Consider the following 18092-nt stretch of genomic DNA (forward strand, 5'->3'; position numbering starts at 1 on the left):
CTTTCAAAACATTTTATCAAGATGATTTAATTATTATTAATTTCTGTAAACAAAATGATAAACAAAGCAACAACATATTCCAATTTAAGGCTCACATAAATGCACTGAACATGTGTAACAAAAAAATTACTGTAACAGACTTAAATTTTGGTACAAACCGTTGAAGAATTTGATTATATCAGTGAAGTCCATGCTGTTGTTGAGAATAATGTCTCTGTAAGACTCAACCAGTGCCAGGGCAATGAAGAGGACAAAGTGGCTTGAAGCCATATGCTTGGCTGCCCATATTGTCTCCCACATACTGAACACATCTTCATACAGCAACTCTGAATCAAGCAAACACAAATAGGTTACAGCATCATTTTTTGTATTCACAAACAAAATTCACAAATTCCACATTAACACACAATAATCTCATGTTCCATTTTACATGATGCCAATGGTCTGTGGTTTCAAATCATCTCCTATTTAAAAAAATGTGAGCATGACAAGGAGAAAAATATTAATACAGTGACTACAACAAAACTAAATGGGTATAAAATACATACCTACATGAAAGTACACGTGCGCATGCACACATACATTCCATTCCATGGATCCTTAAGTTGGTCAGATGACAACAGGATGTGAAATAAGAAGTACATAGAAGTACAATTCAAACTGTTATAAAGGTTTATTTTTAAACATTAGACAGTCATCAACAGAGTAAGAGGAATGTTTAACTAAGTATTCTTTACTGCTACTTTAAACTGTGACTTTTTATTTATAAGACTCATGAGATTAGAGGGTAAACTGTTGAAAATTTTGAGGTTTGCAGTTGGTCTATAGAGCTTATTCTTATTCCTTGTGTTGACAGTGTGCATAGACCAACTGGTTTGAAAAATTTATTTGTTATTTACAATGAAGTTCACTAATGAGAATATACTATATTCACATTGAAGAATTAACATTTCTGATCTCTTAAATATATGTCTACATGGATTTCTAAGTCTGAAACCAGCCATTATTCAAATATTTTTCTTTTTAAAGTGAATATACTTTTGCTGTTAGATGAATTACCCCCCAAAAATAATTCCATACTTCACTACAGAGTGAAAATAAACAAAATAAACTTATTTGAGTTTAACAGTTTTGCTGACATGAAACAAAGATATAACTGCATAACATGGTCCACTTAACTTTGGTATAAGATTATCAATGTGATTTATCCAATTTAAGTGGTCATGAATTTGCAAACCCAGGAATTTCATATTTACTGACTCTTCTACATATTTCCCATTATAAATAATACTAAAAGCATATTGTGGTGAGTTATTAAAATTTTTATTATTTGTTTTATCTAGATTTATGGCTAGCCTGTTAGCAGTAAACCATTTACTCACATGAGAGAGAACTGTGTTTGACACAGCACAGAAATTATCAAAATTTTTACTAGAAATTATGACACTTGTTTCATCACCAAATATGATGGGTTCTGATTATGTATTTATTTTTGGAGGAAGGTCATTTATGTATATTACGAAAAGCAATGGCCCTGGAACTGATCACTGGGGAACTGCATGTTTCATTGTTCCCCAGTTTAAGAAAAAATTCTGAATCTTGCTAGGTGATTTTATTTTGACCTTTTATTTTCTCTTAGATAGGATCTTAGCCATTTTGCAGCTATTTTCTGAATGCAACAAAAATGTAATTTAATTAACAAAATTTCAAGATTTACACACTTAAAATCTTTTGCTAAATCAAAGGAAATTCACTCAACATGCAATTTTTTGGTTAACAGATTTTGACGCATTGTTAGCTTGAAGGTCATATTTTCAGTGGATATAATTTTCCTGAAGCCAATGTTGTTAATATGCACATATAACTTAACCTACTGTACATAACCTTATCAAGATTTTAGAAAACGTAGTTGATAGTGAATTTGACCTGTAGATTGTCATACTAGTTTTGTTACCTCTCATACAGTGATTTTACTACTGACATTTTAAAATGGTCCAGGAAAATTCCTGTGAAAAATGAGTGATTACAAATGTGGGCAACTAATTAAAGCTAAATAAGCTTTCAGAATTTTACTTGTTATTTCATAAAAAAACTGTTGAGTTTTTCGATTTGAGGGAATGTATTATACTCTTCTTATAAATAAACAATAATTAAAGATAAATAAGTATTACATAATCGGTTTCCGGTAATGATTACCTGGACGCTTTTTGACGTAAAAAACTTGTTTTTTATGGAGGCCCTGGGGTGACCACACTGGTCTGTATCATTTTTGAAAACGTAAAGTTCTTTTGTGCTCACTCTGTATAGTTTAATTATATTTTTCAGCAGTTAGAAATTTATACTACATACAAGGATCAACAAGCAAATAAAAAACAGTCAAGTCATCAGTATGATGGAATATATGGCAAAGATAGAATAAGTGTGAACAACAGTAACAAATGAAAATTATAATTTATAATTAACTTAAAAAGTAGATCAAATTTATAGTGGTTTCCACTACCATTTACTGACTGTTTATAATTCCAACTGCTTTTTGCAGTCATCTATGAGAGAAACTAAATCAAAGTATATAACATCACATTTTCCTGTGTGCCTCCTGCAATACATTTTCAGTCTCTTCTTCAGTCATTCCAACTAACCGACATTTAAATTAACCAGATATCTTGTTTTTGTCATATTTTGCTGCCTCCATTACCAGGACTCTGAGTAAGCTGCAAGCAAAAAATCAGTCTGAGATAAAGGTTCTGCTTTGACTGACTGGTTTTTATATCTCACAATGATTTCTCACGTGTCGCTTACTCATCACCCCAATGATGGAGACAGCAAGTACCTATGAAATGTCAGTAAACTTCTACAAGGTTACATGGTACTGCAACCCAGAAGACCACCAACTTCATGCACTGTTGGGTTCCACAGAAGCAAGGGGATTTCCTGACAAGCTGAATGACTCTCCAGATCTCAATAAAAATTATGCTCCATTATAATGGCTAATGTCTAACTTCATCAATATAGCAATATTCATATTATATTCTATTTGTTTTAGTAAGAGTTCCTCTTATCAAATTTTAATAAAAATCCACCAATGCTTTCAGGGGTAAAAGACAAATGTGGCATGACAGTAATAAGTAAAGAAAATAACTGTTCTTTCCTTCATAATTAGTATATATATAAATATCACAACAAGCTTTATCCTAAAATATTTTTTCCTCAATGCCATTACCAAGACAGGAAGCACCACAAGATGCATGCTATTTTCTCTCACACAACACTAAATGAAAAGAGTACAAAGAGAGTGATCTTACTAACCACGTTTGAAGTCCAGTAAGAACCAACGGTAACAAAAGTAGAAATGTGTGTAATCACCATTCTGATGCATAAGTTCAAACATTTCTGAGTCCAGGATTTGAATCAGAGACCTGTAATTAAATAAGTATACAAAATGTATTTTAACAAATTTCCTTTAATCTGAGACCAGCAAAGATGTTTGTATAAATTTTATTAAAACATTATCTTAGATACACTTTAAATAATCTGGCCTAGTTCTTTTTAATAAGATATAGAGTATTCTACTCTCTTTTTAATTTTATGAAGTCATTTCCATGATACCTCAATCAGCCAAGTACCTGGAGGACGTCTGATACCTAAAACATGTATGTCTTTCAGATTGCCTTTTCAGAAATCTGTGAAGAGCAGCAGACAAGAGTTGCCTCTAGCCCAGTGATGCACAATTGGTGTTCTGTGGAGGTCATCTAGGTGTGCCACGAAATTTTCACCTCATATTATAATTATAACCATAATGATATAAATAACTGTTAATCTTGTTTTCTGCTCTGTCTCAGTTTTCATTTTCTTTATTATGATCGAGCAGACTGAGGACAGACAAGATCTACTAAATGGAATTGGAAAACAACACAACCATTTTGCAGCAAAACACGTGTACCTCCCCTTTACTTTTATTAACACACTATGTATTTTTACATGTACAAAGATAAATAAGTATCTTTAAGTTTAAATGTTTACACATAGTTAATAAATTTTGGATGAAACAGTAGGAGATATTACATTTTAATTTATTTCAAATAACGAATATATGTAAAATAAATTACATAATAATAAAGATGGATAATTATAAACATGAAACAGAACATTTTTCGATTGGGATCGATTTATAAGAAGTTGTCGCGGAAAATTAATGCCATAAATCATCTAATAACATATGGACAAAATCAAGAAATGTATTCTCTTACCACCTCTATGATTTTATGTTGAATTATGATCTATTCCAATGTAAATAAAGTTGTAACAGAGATGTGACATACCAAACCTTGAACTTTGTATCATATAAGTAGGTACCTCATATTAGCAAAATGAATATCCATCGTTCCACCATTAGGAAAATTGGAACCCATTCTCTCCATGAGATGGCAAAAACATGAGTAAGTTGTACCCTCATCATCAAATATAACAAGAAGTGGTGCAACCAAGTCACACATTCCTTGCATATAGCCCACATCTAGGTGTTCCCAGACATACCTGAAAAATACAATAACACGTCATGTTAGGTTCATGTCAAAACTAATGCCACCAATTCCTTCTTCAATGCTTCCACTTCTACTTTCCCAAACTGTATATTTTTAACAAACAGAAAAGGCACACTGAATTTTAAGTTTCCATGGTGCTACCAGCACTCAAACACCTGTTACTGGGACTTATAATCCTTTTTGGCTGTCAGTCAATCCAAAGTTAAAAATCATGTAGAAATAAGTAAAAGGAAAATCTAACTCTATTAAAAGCACAATATAAAATATTATTAGAATAATGATATATTTATTCCTTAAATAACAGAAAGACAGTTGCCTCTAAATGAATGAATCTTATGACAGTGGCAGCAACACAAGAGCTATTGTTTTAACATTATATTGCATTGAAACATATTTAAGTAGAACTACAATAGGAGAAGAATTACTGAATGGAATGTTGGCTTATACATATGCATAGAGAGAAACTGCAAAATGCAGAAATAAATGAACAATCATTATAACCAAGATATTTAGTATGTGCATAAAATGCATGATTTGCTGTTATAATTGGAAAGTTAATGAATTTTATTTCCATTACATAAAATTGATCCCAACACCTTCAAAATTAAAATCAATTACTGTTAGGTTTTGATATCTTCTTGCCGAATTATGCTGCTACTGAGCACTTACTTGCCTTAGCACTTACTGACTGAAGAATATGTAATACAACTTGCCAGGACCAGAAAAAAGGAGTATAAGTTCAAAAACTACAACTGAAATATGATTGTTACTTTATATTTCAAATTATTTGTACTTTAATTTTGGTACCACTTCAGCTTTAAGTTCATGTTTATATTTTTTTTATAAATTCTGTACAGTGATTTGTTAGAACTTGACAAAATTGCTTTTCACTTTCTGAGAACTATCTGTCAGAACTTACACATGTTTACACTAACATCCATACATGTTCCTCTCCCCCCCCCCCCGCGCCCGGCACTTCAGCCTGTTTAGGCCTTGGCCTCCTCTTCCATACATGGCAATATAATTTCATTCGGTAGTAACTTAATATTAACACACATGTAAAAACTTACGTGCACATGACATTGCGCAATTTGTCAAGATTCTCAGTTGTGAAGTACCAATAATTGCGATCACAACGCTGGACATCCTTATCTATGCGATGAAGGTTCAAGCCAAATATTTCAAGCAGCTCCATCTGTAGTAAAGTAAAGGTTGAAAAAAATTCATGGTAATGGAAATTAGAGGCCACTCGCAAACTAGAATTGAAATGTTTCATTATATTCACAGACATTCCATCAGGCTTCAACGGGTGAAGTAGATGTGAAATCCACACTTACATCTTACAGCATTAGTTTTGTTGTGGTAATAACTGAAGTTTGTCGTCAACATGTAGCCCATATCATAAAGAAATCCCAACCCATAACCATTAATGCTGCTTACGGAAATAATAGCTGTTTACTCTGAGAATCATAAGAAACCAATAAATACACCTTGTGTGCAAAACGCAGAATTACTGATTTTTAAAGCAAGTGGTACATATAGTTATTACTAGGCTTTAAGGGTTAAAGGAAAGCATACTCTACAGTTGTAAAATTTTCTTAAAATTCACATTTTAGAAAACAGCTGTAGCTTGTAAGTTTTTAATACAGCAAAGAATAATATTTCAGCCCATGATATTTGCTGCCATGTAATAATTAAATATACTTCTTCCTTACCGCATCAAAGGCATAGGCATGGACAATTTGTTCATGCCAGACATAAACATGTGTGAAGTTTAAAATACACTAATTTAATTCCATCTGGTTTTCAACTGCAGTATCAATAATAGTTACAATAATGAAGTGTTGCTAGTGTTTCTATATATGTATCATGATTGTAGACATAAAGTGTAGAGGTCCCATGCATTCTGAAACTTGGCAACCAAACATGCTGTAGTCACTTAACTCCAGAGAAAGGGCGCACAGTACCCACTGACTGGAAGGCTGATGGGTTCAAGAGCCAATTTCAGTGATCGTGAAAAGAAAAATCCAAAAGCCCCTGTTAGGATCTGGACTCCAGCCTGTAACCTGTAGCTAGTCACTTTTATGACTGGACAATCATAGTTCATAAATTATTTTAAGTAAACTACTGTCTTATACAAAACAGATATATAGTCCAAAGAACAGTAAAAATAATTAAACAGAAAAAGAGCATGCAGTAATTTTCAGTTTTTTATCTTCCTTTGGGCATTCTCTCACTTAATTAGACGATATTCAGGAACTTATGTTGAACATACCGAGTACACTCCACCCTGTGAGCTTGCTGGGGAGATACATGTTGAGCGACAGCCCTGACTATTTCCCTCAGCAGTCTCTTCTGTGACTGCAAGGGTGTCTAGTCCTTCCTTCTCCTCGTCATGTGGTGTCAACACCCTATCACCTGTATCACAGAATCAACACTATAAAGCCAATGTATTTTTTAACCTTTGTTCATACATATCCTTGACCATCCTCAAGATTTTACTATGCACTTCATACAGAACTGCACATTACATGTGCATACATTTTTAATTACTGAAAGTGGGCTACTTTTCTGTCTTTTGTACAGTCTTATCCCAGATAAATACTTTGCCCCTATAAGAAAGCAAAACCAATGACCTCTGTACAACTGAAACAATGCTAGAAGAGAAGAATATTAAACGTATTTACATTATTTGTATTTTATAATGCAACTTTTCATAATTCATTAAATATAACAAAAACAGATGACTACTCTCCTTTATTTTATGTATATATTTTAGTCATAAACAGTGAATCACTAATACAAATATGAAATGTATTAGAAACACATTCAAGACCTAAAGTTTCATAAATAAATAATATGTAAAATGTTTCTTCAGGAACTTCTTTATGTATTCATTCATAAAAGTAAGGCAAGATACAGAATTTGAGGTTTTCATGGTGGTGAGTTTGAAGATGACTGTCTTCTAGGTTGTTGTACCATGTAGTCAGGTAGAAGTTAACTGATATTTCAAAGGTCCTTGCTACTTCCATCATTAGGGTAATGATGAAGATGATTATGATGATGATGATATATTAAAGTGCACACATATGAAACCATGTGTTCACAGTGACAAATATGTGAACACAAAGAATTTTTAACAGTTTTAAAGCAATATGTACCACAAAATAAATGTTTATTAGCAAAGATGATGTTTGGCCTGGATTAGTACATGATTCAAGGATATGGAGAAATTCTGAAATTAGACACATAGCATTCAACAGACAGATATACCATGGAATGTTGTTTTTGGACAAGTGAAAAGAAGACTTCCTATTCTTAAATGCATGGTTTCCTACAGAAAAACCATTGGAAGTACAAGTTGCTTCCTCCACAGTATAACAACATTTCTTTTTGGAAGAGAACACATTAAAGGAAATAATATAGCACGTGTTATTTACAGACAAAATTTGTAATGAAACACATTGATGTTATGAAAAACAGATGTCAAAACATAATTAGTATGTAGATTACTACAAATAAAATTTAACATAAAATTAATTTTTATAAATAAAAATAAGATTTGTATTTAATCTTATGATGAATGAGTTCTCAAGAATGAGATAATTACCGAGTAAAATAAGATAAATTGTCGTTTTCAGAAAAAACTATGCAAAAGTTTCTACCATTTCAAATTTCAGAAGAGTATTAATTCTTATGTATAAAGTGAAGCTTTTGTGGTGACTGAAGTTGATGAAAGACCCCCGCGTTACAAGCTGCATCAGGTGGCTAAATGGTGAATAAACCATATCTTATGCCAACGTTTCGAGAACAATCTCTGCTCTCATCCTCACAGCAGCTTGGTAACCAGTCCGATCCGTAACAACAGATTGGACTGGTTACCAAGCAGCCCTGAAGCAGCTTGTAACCCAGGAGTCTTTCATCAAAGTGTTAATTCCTGTATGAGATGAGACTGTTGACTTCTTTAAACATTGTTTGGCACTAGTATATTTAAACTCTGTTGCAGAATCAGAACTAGTTTATTTTATAATAAGAAGATGGCTGTCTTCTGTGTTGTAGCACCATGTAGTCTAGTAGGAATTTAGCAACATTTCAGAGAACCTTGGTGCCTCCACAATCATGGTGCTAAAACCCAGAAGACAGCTATCTTTCTACACACAGTCAAGAGAACCTCAAATCCTACTAATTCTAATGTAGTATTTAAACTGCTGTGTACCTCCACAGCCAAAGCTCCTACAGAAAGCATTGAAATAATTTAATTACTTATTTCTTCATATAATTTTTATCAAAGAGCTAACATCAATCACAGACAATGAACATAGTCCAAAAATTTTGTGATCCTGATTGTAACACACCATCATCAGTATCCTTTAAAGTTTTTTATAATTTAACATAAGCCACCATTTTTTATTAAAATTAGATAACTGTCCAAATTCAGGTATTTTGTCATTTTAAAGTTCACTCAAGTGGCATGCTTAAACGTTTACTTGGGCAATGTAGTAGCGCAGAATTTGTTATCAGAAGCATAGGCCAGTATACAGACATTTTTACTGCCCCCATTAGGCTAGATAATAGTCTATTAAAATATTCTCTTTGGCTTCATACAGTAAAGTCAGTATATCAATGAATTTTTAATTGTCTGACTAGAGACATTCCACTGCTCAAAACCTTAATTTAAGGTTAAAATTTTGTAACAATTTATTAACTTTGAACTTTCGGTTTATGTTATTAATTCTGCCCAGCTAAAGAAAACTAAGTTATGCAGTGACTCACATGATTGTTCAACATATGGGTCAGACTGGTTACCACTGTCTACCGATGGGTTCGTAGTTACAATTACTGCAGCTGATGGTGCCTGACCTTTGTGTGATGACCCTGAAATTGTACCAAATGTTTCAAAATCATGTCATATAGTGTCTAGAAGAAAAATCCAGCAGAATATAAAACATTAGATAAACCCCCACTCAAAAAATAAAATTTCAAGACTTCAATTTTTATTAAACACTACTGTCATATAGTTACTATTGAACTTTACATGCTGAAAGGGATATCTGTTTCCTGTGATAAGTAGCAGAATGTTCATAGTGTTACTGCAGAGAAAATTAAGAAATGTTAATGTTTTCTTACAAACCTTCTTTGCCCCAAAGATTATCGTAGGCCTGATTTACCAAACATATAGGCCTATAGTCGAATCATTGAATATCATAAAAAACTTATAATCCCTAAACCCAAGAATATGTGTCCAAACAGAAACTTGAAACCAGGACACTTTTCTCAGGGTTGTGGCACTTGTCCCTGCAGTCTCCTTCCCCAAACATATGATGCTATTCTTATCCATATTCTTCTACCATCATTAGTTTCCAAAGTGCAGAAAACGTCTTCACCAAGACTCAAACCCAGGATAACTTCTTCTGGGTTGTGGCATTTGTTCCTGTAATCATGTTGCTGTACTTTTATTGTGCTTAGGTTTTAAACTACAGAAACCATCTCCACTGGGACTCGAATACAGGACAGGTTCTTGGAGTTCTGGCCTTTGTTTTTGTAATCTCCTCTTTAAAATAAATGACTTTGGTCTTGGCATCATTCTTCTATCATGCTTAGTTTACAAGACATGGGAACCACCCTCACCAGGACTCAAACTCAGGACATATTTCAGAGTTCTGACCTTTCTAAAATCTCTTCTTATCTCAATGAATAAGCATGCTAAGTTTGGTGCAAACTGATTCATCTGTTCTCAAGCTAGAAGTGAATATAACACACCAACAATTTCAATTTTACATATAAGATTATGAACTGATAGGGACTGGCTCCAGCACTTGGGCCCAACAGAGTAGATTTTACATGAAGACGGAGAAAGATTCCAATATCTGAAATGTCATTTTTTATTACATCTGGGACGATGGATAATGTCCAGAACGTAGTTTCCTTCAATAATGCACCATCATTACAAACCTTCAGAATTAAGTGACTATTTGGCTGCTTTGATGGTGAGACAAATTTCACATCTTCTGCCTGATCACATTTAGATGAGGACAAATCCCCTTTGAACAAAACAGTCTTTCCCATCCTTATTTTGTGTGCCTCATTTTTCAGTTCCTTTGGGAACCCTGTGTCTGGCCTGAATGCCCCCCCCCCCCCCCCCAACACACACACACATACACGTATTACGTTACAGAAAAATGTCACTTAAGTCAGCGTTACTTGAAATACACAGACAGTAGCCTTCATACAATAAAAGACTGCTCTTCACATTAAGTACCAGCGACTTCACTGGTTGATACTGTGTATATGGTATGTCAAATATGTAGACACAAAATCTCATGTGATACTTCCAAGCAACCATCGCTTTGTCTACGTATAAAAATATTGAAATGTATTTGTTAGCATGTCCAAAATGTACTGTATATTGTATAGCCAGCCTATTGTCACATTCATGGAGTATGTGGACTCCCTTTTGTTGACATGTAATCTTTTTCCAGATATTTAAGTTTCAAACATAACCCCTATTTATTCCATAAACATTTCTGTGCCTTAAGCCTAGGTATTGTTTGTATCTAAATACTGACATGCATATGTTTGCTTTGTGGTCATGTGGAGAAAAAGGTCATAGAGCTCACAGATAATTTGAGCCAAGGACATGGTCTATCACATGGTAAAGGTATGTTTCACTTTCAGATGTGAAATCAGTTTTCAGTGACCTACTTGAGCTTTAGAAACGTCTCTGTCTACAGTTTCACTAGCAGTACATTTTCATCAACATTTTACTATATGCCATAACTCATAATTGTTTCTCTTCTTTTATGTGAAGCCTTTAGTCAATTGTTTATATTCCAAGAATTCATGCTGGCATATGTTTTAAGGATGTGAAGACAGAAAGAATATGCATCTAATACAGAAGTCAAAAATGATACTATGTTCAAAAATAAAGATGACTGTCCTCTGGGTTGTTGTGCTCAGAGGTTCTTTCTGCCTCTGTCATTAAGGCAATGATGGTGAATGATGGATGGAGGCAGCAAATACATCTCAAACACTGGTAAACCTCTACCAAAATAACAACACAACCCAGAAGATAGTCATCTTCATACCTGCCACCATGGGAACATGAAATCTCACATATGTTCAACAAGTTCTCCTATCTCAATTCATCACAGAATAAGGCAGTATAATTTAAAACAGAACCTTGTGCCATGTAATCTAAACCACATAATGCTGGGTAAAACTTGCCTTAGGTCTGTCACCCACAACAGACAATGATGGAAATGAAGTTAAACTAGTAAATTTATTAAATAAAAGAGAAATAGTTTATTTATCTTTTCTTACCCTATCACAGTTGTTCTCAAGTATTAATTTTTAAGGGCCATTTTAATTAAAGAAATTAGCTTTCTAATGTAGTTGTTTAAAAATATACAAGAAGCTTCAGTCATTCGATTTATGTAGAAATATTTGGGCGAGTTTCCTCATAGAATATTGAGAAAGGTATCCCAAGACTGATATGCACTTGCTTGAATCTTAAATCTGATTATTTCTTAACTGTTGTATTTTTCATGAAAACAGCTGGTAGCAGTACTTGAGAATCTCTGCTATATATAAGTCATCTGATAGAACGATTTTGGTTTCATATACAACATCATACAAAAGCATCACATACTTCTACTTACTGCTTTTCTGTGTTTTCTTTTGTACTGATTGCTTGTTTCCAGCATGGCCGTTATTGATTTTTGTTTCTACATCTTCATCTTCAACCACCCCTTCATCTGGAGATGATGACTTAATTTCCTGAACATACAGTTACAATTAATAGAACTTAGCAATTTAGTTAAGACAGATTAAGAAAGTAGAGAGTGGAGTATATTATGTAGGAAGAACCCGTTTGAATTAAAGGTCACCTGACATTGTTGGCACAGTCAAATCAAGGAGGGATATAGCTCAGATGGAGGATAATATTAGAAAGAGATTTCAGGGACAAAGGTTGTGGGGATTGAACTGGCTGTGGACAATGAATAACAGAGGGTACTGAAAACAGTAATTTTTAATTACTTACATTCTGTTATCAGAGAAACAGATAGTTTGTCCCATACATATTATAGTAATGTGTACCATATTTTGAAATGAAAGTATGACAATTAATTCTATGAAAACTGCAATGCTTTACCTGGTAATTTTCCTCTAGTATTTGTGAAGTGTAACCATTGACCAACTTGCTAACACTCTCAGCAAGAGTGTTACTGAAATGTTTGTCTGGACTGTGGTTCTCTTTTGAACTTTGTGAGCATGGAATGGTAGTTGTTTCATCTTCTTCAACAATTCCATTGAGGATTTGTTCTCCTTTTCTGATTCTGTCATCACAAGTCCCATTTAACTTCATATGAATTCCATTTTGTTTTTCTGCAGAAGACTTGCTGTTTGGATGACCTGAAATTGTTAAAGGAAAATTTTCTTCAATCAGCTTTTAAATTTGATTTTATTGGTGAGAAAATACTGTGCACTATATTCTAATGCAGCATGCCTTAGTATTGAGCATGACACATGACAGCTACAGTTATAAAATGTAATGTAATATTCAGTTTAAGTTGCAAAAATGCAGTACTGGAACAAGTTTATTCTCCGTTTTGAGAGTAGTCTATTTTATGACAAAAGCAATGTATGTAACAAATTAAATTATACAGGCCTAAACAAAGCTTAATACAAAAAACCAACAATTACAAGCATTCACTGCTGGGTTAGAGTTTGAAAGTATTAGATCTGTGATATACTAAATGGGAGGGTATTTCATATGAACAAATTGTGCAGATAATTTTACTTCATTGCTGAAAACCAAGTATTTTGTTCTTCTAACCTTTCATACCGTGTAGCTGTAAATTCATCAATATATAGACCAACCACTTTTATGTATTAGTCACTAGTTTATACTAATATAAGCTTTTTGCACCCGTAGGGCGATCTTCAGTGTTAATTTTCAGTGCTTAATCATTTGGTTCAACGTGTAGTTTTACTATGGTATTTCTGGTTGCAGTTGGATTATTAACAATAACACGTAAGATTTGAGGTTTTCACAGCGGTGAGTATGAAGATTTCCATCTTCTGGGTTATTGCGCTGTGTAGACTACACAGCGCAATAACCCAGAAGACGGAAATCTATTAACAATAACACTTTTTTCAAACCATTCACTGGGAAGGTTAGATCCAGTCATAATGTTTACAAATTTTAAAACATTAAAAATCTTCCCCACAAGAATTTACTGGTGTACTAATTCAGTGTGATGTCACTGCACTAGTTATACTTACAGTGACTTGCTGCATGTTATTCATACTAAATCCAAAAATATTGTTACAATTCAAATCAATAAACTATGGACTTCCGTACACATGCTACTGTGTCACTACAACTGCCGAGGTCTGTCTTTCATATACATGTTGTTCCCTCATTGTGCATATGGTGTACAACTCATGTGATGTAGGTACGCTGATTCTGGCACTTAATAAAAAAAACTAGTGAGGGTTTCTGTGTGACCTAACTCTCAAATATTGTATATCAAAATTTTAATAGAATAAAGGGATTTTATGTTCATTCTATTTCGTGCACTGGTTTCAAATCAAGTCAAAAACAGTGCACCAAATGGCATTCATTTATCTGTAGAGCCATCAAAACTTTTAAAATCAAAGGCAAACACTAGGAAAGAGTAGCATAAATTATAAACTTCAAACATTCAACAGAAAATTAAAATGTGCAACTATAACAATTAATTTTACCATGTAGTATAGCAATAAAAGGTAAAACAATTAATATCGATACTAAAGAGTAACAGACACTAACAGCGTCCCTTTATTATATATTATAATATGGAATTTATAAGTAACAAAGAATGTGCTATACCACAAAATCATTCATTATTAAATATACAAATCAAACTATAAAAATACTAATTTTTCTACTCACAGGTACAAATTCTATTAAAAAAGGCTGAATAGTTTGAATGACTAGTATATTTCTATGCTACTTTCTCACCACAACAATGTGGTTTGAAGTTTCAAAAGTTCAAGCATTATCTGATATATCAAATCCATCCACAACAACTTTAAAGAAGAACAATATAATGAATCAACTCAACATTTTCAAACTGTCAGAAATTATGCAGTCAAGGTGGTTATGGGAACAGAGCTGACGGTCCAACAGATCTCCAAGATCTTTTGCATAATGAGAATGTTAAATAAGATTATTATAGTCTGGTAGAAGTTCACTGAGAAACAGAATTTGATTATGAAGATTGCTGTCTTCTGTGTTGTAGTGCCAAGTAGCATGGTAAATTTTACCAATGTGTCAGCTGTACCTGTGAAATGTCAGTAAAATTCTACCAAATTACATGGCACTACAACAAAAAGGACAGCCATCTCCATGCTCACTGCCATGAGAACCTCAAATCTTAAATTTGATTACATTTATTTAAATTGTATAAAAGATGAAACCTCATTCCCTAGTGTCCACCTAATGGCAAAAAAAAATTTGAATAAAGGATTAATAGAATATCTGTTTTCCACCTCTGCCAGAATCAGTTAATGTGGAGTATCCCTGTCTCATGAAAGCAGAGAGACAGAGTAAAGGCCAGTAAACACATTTTCTTCATAGAATAGAATCCTGGAGAAGCAGACAGTCACTCAGTAAATCAAGAAACTACCAATCTTTTATAAAACCTGAAGGCTCATTATTATGTTCACAAGAGCCCACCACTGAATCTTAACCTGAGTTGTCTGAAAGCTATTAATGCAAACTAACACACTCAAACTTGTATACACAGACTGCATGAGATAACTTTACCATTTTTTCCACAGTCACTTGGACTACTACTACATTCTGCAGGGAATTGCTGTTCCTCAACATCTGTTTGGTTGTTTTCTAAAGAATTGGGAGGACAACGAACAAAGTACTCTTCTTCTTGATCACCATATTCAGTCTTGCCATTATGATTTGTAGTTTCTTCTTCATCCACAGAATCATTCTCGTCAGAAAGCAGACTCAAGTTGTCTTCAAATACCTGCAGTTAAAAAAAAGCTAGACTTAAAATCTCTAGAGTACTAAATTATAAACTTTGGAAATTTCTTATGTTAATTTATAATAACCTGTGTTCAGGTACACTGAAATGAGGAAGAACATTCCCTCTACATGTGTCTATAAGAATTTATTCTGCTAAATGCTGTTCCATGCATATATACCAGTTAATATTGTTTTCTCCTTACACAACACAAAAAATAATGCCAATAAATTAACTATGTGAACACATTTAATGGGGTCAAGGGTATAGCAGAGGTAATATCTTTGTATGGATCAAACTCAGCATTGGTGCCTGCTCTACCCAGGGTTGAGCTGAGGTAGTATGAAAGACCTTTACCACTGAGGACACTTCCATACATGCTGGAGAACCACAACCTACCAAGGTGGTCCTGCTTTTACAAAACATGGCAGATCTAGAACTGGTAGGCTGATAAATTTCCCTGGCACATTGACCCAATATGTTAATTACTGGTAAATATCTAGGAGAAGGAAAACGAATTAAAATCCAGGATGGATGATTTCGTAAGATGTAGTGAAGATAACTTCCTAAGGTAGACAATCCTGACTTAAAATCAAGCAGGTAAGTGCTTCAAGGTGGCATTCCCACCATCTGACTTACTTAGCTGTGAACTGGTATCCCACACAAAGGAAATAAATTATACTCAGAATCTTCACAATATGCAGCCAGATGAATATGTTTAATAAATGGTCAAAAGGCACTAAACTAAATGTCCAGTATTTTTAACTTTCTTCCACAGTAATATTCTTACAACAAGGAAGTTTTTTTAATACATCAATATTTAAGTGTGCTATATCACAGATATATACTAACAGTAAGCAAGGAAGGCAGGAAATTTGAATTGTCTTTACGTGGGTATAATATAATGATTTTAAAATTAAACAAATTCACCTATTTAATTCCATTTAACTTTAAGAGAAGCAAATATCCGATCAACTAGTCAAAAATTACCCACAAGGAACTTTATTAACATTCACTTTAGTATTATCATACCATACATGCCTAGGTCTCCAAAATGGTCTCATTCTTTCAGGTTTTATGGTCAAAATATGAATTTTATGCTGACAGCACCTAAATAATTATTGCACTGAAAGAAACAATATCTTCGTAGCTGTGAAAGATGTGGATTGGAAATCTATAAAAATGAATTAATCCCAAGAAGTTACAAAATTCCTCAATTGAAATATAAAAGTGATATTATGATCTTAGAACACACAAAAGTAGGAACTGACATCATTACTCAGTTCCTGTGCCATGGCAGGGGTGGGTGGTGGAACATCTCCGCTTGTGCTCTCTGAGGACAGCTTAGCAAGGTTGGCTGCCATCGTCTCTTTGTCCCTTTGCCTCACAATAGCTTCCACAGCCAGCCACTCTGACATTGTAGTTTCATAGCTCTGTTGTGTTGCAAGGTCCAATTCTTGCCTGCCCTCTGGTGAGCTCCCAAACTGGTAGTGTCCTAGTAGATATGGCCACAACTGAAAATAAATGTTTTAATATAATTTAATCAGAAGTTTAGTTTTCATCAGTATATATCTTTGCTAACTTTTCATTCACCATAATTTACTGAGCATTAAATGCAGATTTGTTATGCTTTAAAGAAAATACATAGTTTTATAGAATTAAACCTATGTTTACAAGATTCAAACCCAAGTAGATGAAGAAGTAGTAAATTTAGTAAGTAAAGTAAATTTAGAATAAGACTCCAACTATTCCCAGAGCCACATGATCCCATCAAGATTTAATATTACACTGATATACAGATTTTACTCTCTGCACCAGGAAATTCTTCTTTAACTGAAATTCTCTATGTACTGTTGACATAAAACAGAAAACTGACTGACTGGTACACGCACAGAAAAAAAAACTGATGATTTAAAAAGTATTTTATCACAAGAAGACAGAAAATAAACACAATAGGTTAAGTATGAAGTGTGACAATTAAGTTTCTGGAATGGACAGTATTGGTTGCTGTCACCTTCAAAGAAGTCTCCCATACACTTAGTGAATTGGTATTTCCACACCTCAAAACATTTATGGAACTCCTCTTCTGGAATGCTCTTCAGGATGGTCATCACATGTCCCTGAATGTTAGCAATGTTTCAAAGTCTATGGCCCTTTTTTAGCTTTTGGAATTGCCAAAAGTCACATGGGGCCAAATCTGGCAAATATGTAGGATGGTCCAATTTCAATATTGGTTTTTCGCCAAAAACTCCTAGACAGCAATACATCATAAGTAGGGACACTGTCATGAAGCAATATCCAAACACCAGGCCAAAGTTCAGGTCTTCTCCAAGAAACAGCCTCACAAACATAACCTTGCCAATATTTCCAAATAACAATGATGCTTCACTGTTTGGCTTTGTTCACCAAACTCAAAGTTAACAATACCCCTGTGATAAAAAAATAAACAAGCATTGTCTTCATGTCTTCCCGACCTTCTTTGAACCTTTTATGTCACTCAAAGACACTTGATGTTTTCATAGCA

At 33.7% G+C, this 18092-nt stretch overlaps 1 protein-coding gene across 3 annotated transcripts in view; it reads right to left on the reverse strand.

The window, feature by feature from the left end:
- The window catches only part of LOC110839438 (small G protein signaling modulator 1-like), a 94649-nt gene that overhangs the window by 10476 nt on the left and 66081 nt on the right, over positions 1-18092 (reverse strand). For 2 of the 3 annotated variants that reach the window (XM_022083621.2, XM_022083619.2), the window contains 10 exons: positions 16840-17082; positions 15355-15571; positions 12694-12953; positions 12200-12317; positions 9315-9416; positions 6817-6959; positions 5612-5736; positions 4354-4533; positions 3307-3416; positions 159-326 (listed from right to left, as the gene is read on the reverse strand). In XM_022083621.2, coding sequence (XP_021939313.1) covers positions 159-326; positions 3307-3416; positions 4354-4533; positions 5612-5736; positions 6817-6959; positions 9315-9416; positions 12200-12317; positions 12694-12953; positions 15355-15571; positions 16840-17082 — 1666 coding nt within the window. Of the gene's footprint in view, positions 1-158; positions 327-2221; positions 2712-3306; positions 3417-4353; positions 4534-5611; positions 5737-6816; positions 6960-9314; positions 9417-12199; positions 12318-12693; positions 12954-15354; positions 15572-16839; positions 17083-18092 lie in introns of those variants that run through there. The other variant, XM_087348561.1, reaches the window with a different exon arrangement.

Source organism: Zootermopsis nevadensis, unplaced genomic scaffold (genome assembly GCF_977971745.1).
Source record: "Zootermopsis nevadensis isolate Lab colony 2312 unplaced genomic scaffold, Znev_1.0 Znev_ptg000002l, whole genome shotgun sequence".
Taxonomy (NCBI): domain Eukaryota; kingdom Metazoa; phylum Arthropoda; class Insecta; order Blattodea; family Termopsidae; genus Zootermopsis; species Zootermopsis nevadensis.